General features: G+C 41.7%; 1 protein-coding gene across 1 annotated transcript in view; it reads right to left on the bottom strand.

Annotated features, from left to right (window-relative positions):
- The window catches only part of atrn (attractin), a 110736-nt gene that overhangs the window by 60165 nt on the left and 38220 nt on the right, over positions 1-12351 (bottom strand). Inside the window, exons 16-24 of the mRNA XM_069719547.1 lie at positions 11152-11371; positions 10248-10433; positions 7894-8139; positions 6778-6915; positions 5449-5542; positions 4296-4348; positions 2454-2548; positions 1202-1280; positions 755-912 (exon numbers count right to left, since the gene is read on the bottom strand). Of these exons, the coding sequence (XP_069575648.1) occupies positions 755-912; positions 1202-1280; positions 2454-2548; positions 4296-4348; positions 5449-5542; positions 6778-6915; positions 7894-8139; positions 10248-10433; positions 11152-11371 (1269 nt within the window). The remainder of the gene's footprint in view (positions 1-754; positions 913-1201; positions 1281-2453; positions 2549-4295; positions 4349-5448; positions 5543-6777; positions 6916-7893; positions 8140-10247; positions 10434-11151; positions 11372-12351) is intronic.

The following is a 12351-nucleotide window of genomic DNA, read 5'->3' as shown; positions in this document are numbered from 1 at the left end:
AGCTCGGCTGCGTAAACACACACTGCAGGCAACCAGGCACGCAGATAAAGTGTCCTATTCACTACTGCTGCCAAGGAGCCACACTAACACGGGAGAAAAGCTTCCGCACACAAAAGCAGGAGACTTCTTTTTACCGGTTTCCATCGCTTCTTCTTTCTCCGACAGGATTTAAGGCAACATTTTCAGGTTCGCAGGCCAAACGGTGCAAAGCACACCTGTTTGAATTGTTTGAAACTTTTCTTTAAGTGCAAAAGGAACGATAAGTTCTCCCTTTGTCATTGGTGTATCGCTGAGGCGGAGCAGCCTTCTTGTTCTGTCACATTTGAGTCACACGTTTCCAGGCAGCACCATCACTTCTACTTACTGGTGCTGTCGAGCACTAAAGCGTCTCATTTTCTGATTTCAGGAGTCATATCAACCCGACCAGCTTTTCCTTTCATGTTTAATAAACCAGCGGATGAATGCTGATCCTGAGATATCACAGCTGAATGTCTAATTGTGTCTGTCAGAACTGAATGAGACCTGGGATTTATATCACAGCTTACCTTAAATATTGAACCGTAACGGTCTTCTTTTCTGCAGGATGCGGTGTGCTACTCATGTAACCGGGGTTATGTAAATAACCTAAAGTTTAAATGCAGTCTAAATAGTGTTGTCCGTCTTCCCATAACCTTTATTTTACCCTACTCATCAAGTGCGTGAGCATTACTGCACTGCCAAACTGTAACCGTTGTTCAGTCAATGAGTAGCTTACTTGAATCTTAATGGGCCATGTGAAGTTGCTGACGTAGACGAAAAACGTGATGTTGGGGCTGTTGCGGAAATCGAAGTTCTCGTTGGAGAAGCTGTCTTTGAACTCCTTAATGTTGCTCCGAGAGACGATGGGGATCTCCTCTCCGGTCTGGGTGCCTGCTGCATGGCAGAGAGAAGAAGAGGAGTAAAGGAGAAGGGATAGAGACGGAGGAAGGGGACGGGAATGCAGAAAATGAAAGGGTGATGAAGAGGAGGAAGGAGGGAAGGAAAGGGAGGTGGAGAAAAGCCAAACAGGAGGAAAATTGTAATGATACGAGACAAAAATCAGACAATAAAAAGTGTTTTAATATAAGATTTAACAGGAAAATCCAGTGTTTCCCTTTGATTGGGACCCCCTGCCAGTTATTTATGATATCTGAAATGTTAAGGAGCCACAGGTGACACTTACCAGTGAAGCTGGTCGCCCAGGTTATGTTCAGATTGAAGTTCTTGGAGGCGTTTATGAACATGTCTAGATCCCGGTTTGGCTGAAGAGATGAACAAAAAGAAAATGCAGACACCATCAACAATATTAACCTACGACGGCGTCAGACCTACATATCATATGAACCAAACACGCAGTGGAACCAGAATTCTGAGGCAGGTTTTATTTGATTAAATATGATAAGTTCGTGAGAAACAACAGGTGAGGACAGACTTCTGTTCTACTGATCATGCAGGGCAGTGTTTTTTTCCATCCCTCCGGCTCCACTCTGCAGCTGTGCAAACAGCTACTGTACTGCAGACGAGACGTGTTTGCTCGGCTAATGGAAGCTGAATTAACAAATCAAATGTTTGAACAAGAGACAGTGATTATAACAGAAGGTATTACGCGTACTGTAAGTGAAGCCTAAATAATGTCAAATAGATGCAAATTAGCCTCTTAATTAATGTTTACTGACTAATTGAAAAGGAAAGAGTTTGTTAATGAATAATTTGCCTCATAACCAACACCGTGAACATGCGCAGAGACGGCCTGAGGAGGGTGTCCTGTCAGTTTGAAGATGTTTTATTATGGAAATCCAAAAGGTTTCTATTTTTTTCTGTCTGTGAGGCATAGATATGGGGTTTTTTTTGTTTTTTTTTTTAGAGGTAAAAACTTTATTCCTAAAATACTCAAATTTTAAAGCATCTTTCGACTTTGCTGAACAACAAACTACATTTATCAAGTTCAGTTTTCTCTGAATCTGCATACAAATGACAGAAACGATGCAGAATCAAAATGTTCTTGCGACTGACAAAAATATTTCAATTTCTGCATTTTGTAACCGTTTCTCGTAAAAGCTTTGTCAGGGGGGAAAAAAAAAATACCATCTGGACAATTTAATCAGGTGCTCGTGTTGCAGTTTGGGCTCCAGATGCTGCAGCCGGGTAAACGGCACTGGACAAGATTGTTGTTTGGTGGGGAGACATCTGTGTGACTGACTGCGTGATGAGTGCGGGTAATTCTACGACTGAACTGGTTCGACACAGGAAGTTTTATCAATATCAAAATGATTAAAAAATAAAAAATAAAAAAAAAAGATGGAGAAGCCTCTCAGGAACAAACTTAGCTGTTAGGAAACAAAAACCTCATCATCTGCCGGTGACTTCAACGTCTTGAATCCTAATAAAAGGAGACAGCTGCTGTGACGGCGGGGAGTTCGCTGTCAGAGACATACCTCCTCAGGTGTGGCCACGAAGTTGATGGCGGTGTAGTAGCGGTCGTCCTCCTGCGACAGGCTGAAGGTGAACTGGTAGTCGATGAGGAGCGTGTCTGTTTGAAGTGATGGCGCCCCCAGTGTGGGAGGTGGTGGTGGTGGAGGAGATTACAAAACAAGGAGAAGAAGAATGACTCCATTTGGTCAAGTTTTGAAAGTCACACAAGATCATGTTTTTGTTTTCTTAGTTTTTTTCAGACAGCGCTCCAGGCAGGAAATTATCCCCGTTCTGTTTCTATTTCGAAATTCTATTGACTTTCTTGGATGGACCTGAAGACTTCGGCGTGTCTCTGAGATGAAGGTCAGGACAGAGCGATGGCCTGTACGGCTGCAGCTGAAGATCGCCGTCTCTACATGCAGATACTTTTTCTGAGAGCTTTCTTTCTCATGACCTGCAAACTTTAGACCCCATTTTCCCGTCTCTCAGAAAAACATGTTTCCTTCGTCACTTAACAGACACACTGGCTGCTTTATGTCAACATTTTGTGACCCTTTTCAAGCTCAAATCAATGCAAGAAAGTCACATTCGCCACAGAGAATTGTTTTGCATCTTGCTAAAACCCTTTCAAATAATATAAATTCTGCTGCAAACTCTTGCAGTTCTATTATTAAATATTTTAAGGCATTTATGTTTGTGTCTCTGTCTCTCTTTATTATTTGGTTAAACAACACTTACAGGGTTGCAAATAATAATGATCACCTTTTCTTGATGAATTAATTGGCATGTAAAATGTCAAACAAATAAAAATTGCCAAACAGTCAAAGGTGATGAGATCAAATGTCTTGTTTTAGCCTAGCAACGAACCAAAAACCCAAATAAACTTAACTTACAATGAGATAACGGAGAAAAGAAGGAAATCGGACCAAACTGCACTTTGACATTTCTTGCTTTTAGGGCCCACTACGATTAAATTAGACTATCAAAATAGCTGAAGTTTAATTTTCTGTTGATTAACTAACCAATTAATTGGCTAACTGTTGCATCACTAGCTGGAACTATTCATTATTTCCATTAGACATTCATATTTTGTAGGATATTGAATTTATGATGATAAAGAAAATGGAGAAATGCAGCAAATCTTCATAGAAAAAGATTTAAAAAACTTACAGCTGATTGATTTCATAAACTAGCCAATACGTGTTGTCATCATTACACATGGATACCGTCTAACTAAAATGTTAATAGAAATGGACATGGCTCCACTGGACAAGTTGACCCGGTTACTGTGTCCCTCTGAAAGTCTCTCAGGTGCAAAATCCTTTCTAGCTCATTCTTAGATTATAAAGTAATGATGCTGAAGAGTTTAAGGACCGCGGATGAGAAAGCGAGTTTAATTCCCGGTTTGACAGACGTATCCATTTCTCATGACATGTCATCACTACTATCTTCAGATTCACCAGTGACCAGAATAATAATGACAGGAGAGTAATGTGGAGCGCGGACCAGTGAACTGCAGTTTGACTTATCGCAGCGGGGGAATAAAGAAAGATGGTCTTCCAACAACGCTTCCCTCCGTTCTCGGCCGATTCACTTTCATGTGCGTCTCCCTTTTTGATTTTTTTTTTTCTCCACCTGTGACTCGTTTTAAAAAGAGATGTTTCTTCTCCGGCTGTTATTTTTATGTTGTTTTTTTTTTAAGCTTCAAACCACTTTGATTTGAGAGCCGTCTTGGCACTGACCTGAACAAGGAGGAAGAGTCAGACCTCACAGTGCTTTCTTTGTGTGATTAGCACCCCCTCCCCTTCCCCCCTCCCACCCCACTCTACACACTCACTGAAATTAGTCATTGCAATTCCACTTACAGTAGCATGTGCCTTTGAGGGGGTTGCCTTGGTAACGATTCTCCACTTCACACCTGAAAGACAACGGAGGGGGGTTTGGATGGATGGATGAGTGAAAAATGGGGCAAAGATGAGAGACAGAGGGGAAGACAGAGGGGAGGGTTGACCTTCATTCAGAGTAACACCTCAACTTTAGGGGAAACAGAATGAGAAAGGATGGACAGAAATGAACAGGAACCTTCTGAAAAAAAATTACAAAGACAAAAAAAAAAAATAACCTACATTTTCATACTGATGAAACTGAAGCTCAACTGTGAAACTTTATCTCAATTTTTTTTTTTTTTTTAATGGATTTTGGGAAGTCCTATGATAATGAAGGCCAGGGTTGAAATACAAAAATATATAGCTGTAGGCACTAATGAACAGCTGCCAGTACAGGCTGCCAAAAAAAAAGGAAGAACTGCAGGAAATGGAGGGTCTTTTTATATTTTGAAAGGTCTAGCGGGTCTAAAATATCGTTTAAAAAAAAAAATCCTTCGATTTCGAGTAGTTCAGCAGTTTTGTTTCTTGACTTCTCTGCAAAGTATTGACAACCTGTTTTTTGTTCCCCAGTTTCATTCCTACTTCAGCACATAAGCACCTTTCAGCAGATAGCAAATTCACCTACCTTGCTCTTTTTTGGACTGGTTAAGAAATTGAAAACAAAATCTTGCGTTTAAAAAAAAAATAAAAAAAAAAATAAAAAATGCCAGGAAGTTCACATTCCTACTCCTCATGCTGAATTTTTTTTTTTTACCCCGGCACACCACTACACAAGTTGTAGAAGCCTTAATTCCTGTTCTTGACTAGCAAACTTTCTTTGCCACCAGAAAAGTTCCAAGTTCTACAAAGTTAAGTTCTTCTGATCAAAATGCAAGGGAGGCTTCAGGAGGTCTGAAAAATCTGGAAAAGTGTCCACATTGGAAAAAAAGCATCTAAAGGCAAATAAATACCTCTCTTGTTTAGCATCAAAATCTGAGAATGTAGCATCACAAATAATGCATTTGTTAGACAAAAATAAAATAAAATGAAAGACTAATCCAGGAGAGGAATAAAGTCTCATCGGTAAAAGAAAATGTGGGAGTGCAAAGGGAGGACGGAGGGACAGAGGAGCGTCAGAAAACGGAAAACTTACAGGTGACATCGGTCTCCTTTGATGCCCTTGGTGGTGCAGAAGCACTTGCCGTTGTTGGGGTTGCACATGCTGGCGTGGCCGTTACACTTGCAGGCTGAGAGAAAGAAATTCAACATTTATTTTTTACTGAGCACAACTGCCGACGCACACACACTAGACTGCTACACATTTACATCGGCCTTTGGTCAACACATAACCCATAAAACGTCCTTCCTCCGGTGCCTCCTGATATGAACTACCGTATGTCTGAATGTGGCGATTTGTAACAACACAGAAGTCCAGTAACAAAGCGCCATCAATAAAAGCCTCTGAAGTCTCTCTGCAGACTCCACCGGGGGAGACTTCCTCTTCACAACGTCACCCACAGACTCAAAAATAAATGTAGAAAATAAAAGGCTGTTTGCTGCACAGGTACAAACAACAGTCAGAGCGATCCTGCCAGTTACACCCCGTCGCACAGAGACAATACCGAGAAGAAGAAAAAAAAAACACTCCAGGATATGCTGTCGAAGGTGACTTTCAGCAACCCAGGAGAGGAATCTGGTGGCCGGTAACTTAAATGTCTCTTAGGTTTGGCTGATTCTGAGGAGTTTTATCACACCAGCATCCTTTGCATTAATCATATTTATCATTTTTAAACTAGACTCAGCCCCTCCTGGAATAAATGGCTGTGAAATATATGAAAAATAATATGTGGGGCACAGCTGGCAGGAAAAAAGAGCCATCTTATAGTTGTATCATCTTTGATGTGAACGTTGTCATACCGAGTAGTTGAGGTATTGATTGTGCACTTTTTTTTTTTTCTTTTTACTCGTGCTCATCATGCCTCTCGAGTCTGACTGATTAGGTAAAACATGCCTTTAAATGTCCCTGAGGGGGAAACTGTGCCGAACAACCACAACAAGTCTAAACAAAGAGAGCATAACACTGATAAAGATGCAGATAATTTATGAAGAGAGGCAGTTTCATCGACTGACCGTCACTCCTGCGGAACCTGCTGAATATATGTATATTCCACAGGGATAGGAAGAAAAAAAACAAAAAAATGTAATATAGTAGGCTAAATGAACCTGCCGAATGAATAGCCGATTGATTTGTTGTCCGATTGACTGCCTGTCACTATCCGCTGTAAAGGAGTAAATCTTTAATATCCCAGGGGGAAGGCTTTACGGTGCAGCCGGGAATCAGGGAAAATGACCGGCATAAAAATGAACTGTAAAACACTGACAAGTCAAATGAAGCTGCGCGCAAAGAGAGAGAGAGAGAGAGAGAGAGAGACACTGACTGGGTTGATTTAGCGGTGGAACCGAGCGGCCCGCCGATACTCACGCTGGCAGCTGCCCCCGTTGGTCGGATCTCCGTAGAAGCCGGAGATGCAGCTCTCGCAGTGACGTCCGGTCGTCAGGTCCTCGCACTTCTCGCACACGCTCTCGTTGACACACTGACTGTGACCGTTACACTGACAAGCTGCCAGACGGTAAACAAAGCGCACACACACTGCGTGAACATCACACACACAGAGGGACTTTTTTTTTTTTTTTTTTTTTTTTTTTTTTTTTTTTTTTTTTAAACAAACAGCCTCGGGGCACAAACACGAATGAATTTGGGAGTTAATTTATGAGAGATGAAAAAGCGATGCTCGGTCTGGGATCTGTACGAGTCCCGAGCTGTTCGTTGATGCGGCGCGGAGAGTCTTTCGCGTAACAAATAATCTTAATTAAATATTCTCCGCGCCTGCCAAGTTTATTTGTCATGAATTAACCACACACATCCATTAAATTGGAAGAGGTCACAATAGCCACTGCTTTGGAAAGCGTCACTGTTGGAAGTAAATCAATCCCGATGAGCGGAACAACATTTTCACATTTTGGTTGTTGGAGGATTTATTCTTTGCAGAAGAACTTCCATAATTTTACACGAGATCACTATAACTTGTCAAGAGAAGCATTATTCAGATAGTGTGCAAAACAAAAACAGTTGTATTGTGGCTCTGAAAGAGAAGTTTAAATAAAAAAAAAAAAAGACACTAATGGTTGTTTTAAAAATGGAGGACACTAATTAGTTGCTGAAGAAATCCCTGTTAAAAATGACAAAAAATATGCCTGAGGTTCATCTTCAGAAAAGAGAATTTCTGCAGTTGCGTTGGGAGACAGGTTTAAAAAGATGAATGGTCTAAAATTATAAAGGTAGATATTGCCAAATTTTGTATAAGCCAAGCTGCAAAACTACATTACATTTCCCATAATTCAACATGATATAATCAAACCGCTGCTGCCTGATGAATGTTTCATGTCTTTCAAAGGCAGCGCTCCCAGTTTGTAGCTCACATGACAAGTAAACTGATCTCTGTGTAAAACTGGTGGAATTCTCCTTTAAAAGCAAAGACATTTGCAGAAACAGAAGAACTTTGCATTAGCAAATGATTCTAAAACAAAACAGAGCTACCTGGGCAGTGAATGAAGGACCAGTTGTACATGGCTTCGCTGGGACACATGCTGGCATTGAGGGCCGGATGGGGGCTGGCGGGGAGACCCGGCAGGGTGGACGGGGCCGGGACCGAGGTCTGGAAGGGCCCGCGGTAGGAGCCCTCGATGCACTGACCTTTGCCCGTGTTGCTGGGGTCGGTGCACCAACCGCAGCCCGGCTGGTCCAGACACTGGCCACAGGTTCGGTACCCGGAGCAGTTTTCAGCTGCAACAAAACACAACACGGCACATTTAGCTCTTTCATGACTCTCTTTTGATGTTGTTTTCATGTTAGAGGAAAAGATTGTGCATTAAATAAGGTGCAAGGTTAGCTCAGCTCTGCATAAAGACCAGAAAAAGGGGGGAAAGTTTAAAAATGTGACCACCAGCACCTGTAAAGTTCACAAACTACAGGATGTCTGAGGTTGTTTAGACCTCTAGTAGTGCCGTTGAACTGTTTAATCTATGAACGGGTTCCCATTTTGCTCATCTCATGCACACAAGTGACTCAATATGACATCCTTCCAATGGTAGGATATAACAAATAAATAATAACATCTGTCATTTACTATAATACAGCTCTTTTCCATTTATTGGCATTTTGTTGTTTATACGTTTTACCCCCGAATTTGAGCTGCAATCTCTAACTTGTCAGTCTTATTTGTGTTCCTCTGTAAACACGGCGCTCAGTGGGATTCCTTGTGTAAATAAAAGGTTTAGCTAATAAATCAGTGTGCTCTATAAAATCTGGTAATAAATGCTAATACAGCACAACCAGCTTGTTATTTTAGGTGTTAGAGTGAAGCAGAGCTTTTTTTTTTTTCTTTTTTTTAAGTTTTCAATCCCACGACGCCTTTACAAGTCAGAGGAACAGTTCATTTAGCTCGTTCTGCCTCCATCCACCTGCTCTCCATAACCGTTCGCCTATATTTTAATTCCTATCTCTGCGGGGCTGCTGCGCCAATGGTTGTAATTGACCTGCCAGGTTTAAATAAATGAAAATTGTTCCGTGCTGCACCGACAACAACAAAGCAGCAGCCGGAGTTATCAAACTATTAAAGCAGATTATTAATCCCCATCTCATCTGATGGAGGGGCCATACTTTAATTTGCTCGGCTAAATGAGGGTTTAAAAAAACAAAAACAAAAAAACATTTAAAAGATGCTTTGCTCCACGGAGCCATGGTTATTTAAGATGTCGTCTTTTAGCCTTTTTTCAAAGTCTGATGAAGATCTGAAGCTTTACATATGCTTGAGTGACGCAGCACATTAACTGTAGCTAGAGGGCTACACGGGCAGACATCAGATTTATGCTTTTATTTTCTTAAATTGCGCCTAATGAATCCTGACTGAGTGGGATGGGGGGTTGTAATACATGCAGCCACCGAAACTTCATCAGCGGTTTAAATAGTGTGCAGCAACAATTTCACATGTCAGACAGAAAGTGATTCTGCAAAGGTTTTTGTTTTTTTTCTGTGGCAACAAGTGCGATTTGTTTGGAGTGAAATAGGAGAAGAACTGAAAAGGTGGCAGGAGGAATTAATACAGAGATTTATGCACAGCGCGAAGTAATCACTTTATGAACAGTCGATGGGTTTCAGCTTCAGAGATGCCGGGGCGAGGGCTGCAGACGTCTGACGAGATCACTGATGCTCAAGTCAGCTGATGAAAAGGCGTTACAGACTACGAACAAGGATCCAACAGTTTGATTTGGTACTACAGCAAAGAGGAAGGTGATGCTTTGGTTTATTGCTGCTTAACTATAGAGGAATTTTCAAAAATCAACAGGTACGACTAAATATAAGTAAATCGGGAATGTCCTTCAAACAAAAAGCTTTGTTTTAACAAAAAAAAAAAATTTGCAATACACATAAAGTTTACCTTCATCCTGTGCACTGACTAAAGCATACATTTATTATTATGTGTGCCAATTAAGCGCAGCCTCTTTTTTTTCCCCCGAAATAAAAATGTAAAAAAAAAATTCATTCAAAGAAACGTTTCAGAAATTACTGAGAAACTTTGGAAATTACAAGCCCGTTAAGCAATACGTTCCCGTGGGGAGTCTTAAGAATTTAAATAGTGAAAGACTAAACTAAAAGACTACATTTTTTGAAGGTTTTCAAACAGCGTTTTAATTGGAAACTCTTGGAATAATCTCAGGTGGTTTGTTCGTTTTGGTGTCTGGATTCCTGAGTCTTTTGACTCCTTATACGGTTTGTAAAATAGTACGTGATACCTCTTAATAATAATAATAATAAAAAAATAATGTGGCAATGTGCTGCTGTTACAAAAGAGATTGTAAAATGAACACGAGAGAGAAATAAATGTGTCTTACGTGGACAGGTGTTCATGGTGTACCACTCCATGCACTGTCCGAAGGGGAAGGAGGCCACGTAGGCGTTGGAGTCGACGCACTGCTTCATGTTGCTGCACCACATGCACTCCGAGCTGCTGCTGGTGCACTCGCTGCAGGTGGTCCGCATGGCGCACGGCGTCCGGCACTGCTTGGCACTGTGGTTGGCTGAAGGAAAATATAAAACGCACGCCGACTTTTTAAGCGTCTCCGAAGTCCACCGGGCCGCGATAAACGAGGTGTAATGATATCTATCAACAAAAACAAACTTCATCTTCAAGTCATTTCGGGTGCAGATCAGACAATCAGAAATTTGGAGGTATCAGTTGTAGATGTATATTGAGTTTTAGATCTATTTAAGCCTTCATCCGTCTCGATATCGGCTCAATAAAGGTTTTATCAGACCGACACGAGGAGTCTGGAACAGAAATGAGCATCAGACACGACAATCTGTCACGGTTCAAACCAGCAAACTCTGCATGAAGAATGCATCTCAAGGACAGCGCAGAAGGCACATCGATGTTTTTTTTTTCCCCCTTTTTCCTTTTTCATCAGCTAGTTCAGCAACTTTGAACATGTGCTCCATGAATGCTGATATTATTTGTCTTATTATTAATGCCTAGTAGCAGATGTGACAACTATTTCGCTAATTTAAAGACGAATCTGATTTAATGGGAATGTCTCTTAAAACGTACTGCATATATTTAGTGGTTGATATTTTGCGTGAATCTACTCAGTCTAATAGCTGTCTGCTGTTAATTGCATGCTTGATATTAGTAGTTTTACATTACTTGTTTTAGGCATAAAGTAGTTGTTAATAATACTAATAAACTTGATTTATTTGATTTGTGCATTAATATACTTTCCTGAAGGATAACGCTCTCACCTGGCCGTTCACACAGGCTGCCGTTCACGGGGTTGATGCAGGTTTGTGCCTTCAGTCCGCTGGACGCCGGCTCGGCCAGGTAGCCGCAGAAGCCGGCGTCGCTAGGCTCGCCGGGGAGCCACTGCAGGGTGGTGTTGGTGAAGGGCGACATGTCCTCCCAGCACCAGTAGGACACGTTGATCTTCCTGAGCCCCACCCACGGCGTCACGGTGGCCTTGTACTGTAAAGACAAAGAAGTTTACACACTGCTCTTCAATGGGCTACTTTACTACCGCCTCCTTCTCGAGTGAAGCTTTCCAATTTATATGCAAAGATAGTCTCTTAACCATCTCTGGCAATAACAAAAGAAAAATATTTTTACTTCCTCGAGTGCCTGTTACTCCCCAGCTGAAGACTAACGTGACATCTGATGAAAATCGATCTGATAACCATCTTGTTTTGTCCGAAATCACGACGTAGCCCAGGTCGTACGCGACAAAAACAGAAAATGTCAGAGCAATCTCGGCCTGACTAATATTCCACCGGATAGAGCGGCGATAAAAGTAGGTTTACTTCACTGGATTCGAGGACTTCTGTTATCTAACCCATCTCTAATCAATGGTTATGCTGTTGCAGTGGTAGTAAACAAAGAGAGCTCCATCTCCCGCAGACGTGAGACGAATTACTGCTCCATCGAGATTTAATTCCATTTCTTGGATTGATGGCTGCTGTCTGGAAATAGCTGGAACGGCTAAACAGCACAAACACCGTCAATATAAGACGGCGGGAAGACTCGTGCAGCACATGTCAGAGTTTTACTCCTGAAAGCGGGCTTTCTGAAATGTTATTCCTCAAATTATTCTCCACGTTTTTAAAGAACAAAGATTACCAGCAGATCTAATTTAGACCAACAGGGGAAATCTACACTATTTCATTAGTATGGATGAAAAACACTCCCCACTCCCGGCCTGACTTTGTGGTTTAGTCGCCCACGTTTGGTCTTATTCAGCCTCGACGTTAAGACGTGCTGCGCGGCGGCTCCGGGGGCACTTTGCGAGAGTCTTGCTTTGCATGGGTGGCCTCGGTGAGGGGGAGCAGGGTTTGATTAGAAACAGGACAACAGAGCGTGTTTCATTTAAGAGCAGAGCGTTAGGGCTGGACTCTCAATGTGGAAAGATGCCAAAATATTCACGCAGATTTCACTGTGACGAGTCCAGCAAT

Source organism: Brachyistius frenatus, unplaced genomic scaffold, assembly GCF_029030835.1.
Source record: "Brachyistius frenatus isolate BFR_SWC_R1_liver_20210118 unplaced genomic scaffold, ASM2903083v1 Contig_217, whole genome shotgun sequence".
Lineage (NCBI taxonomy): Eukaryota > Metazoa > Chordata > Actinopteri > Embiotocidae > Brachyistius > Brachyistius frenatus.
This window is presented reverse-complemented; position numbering and strand designations above follow the sequence as displayed.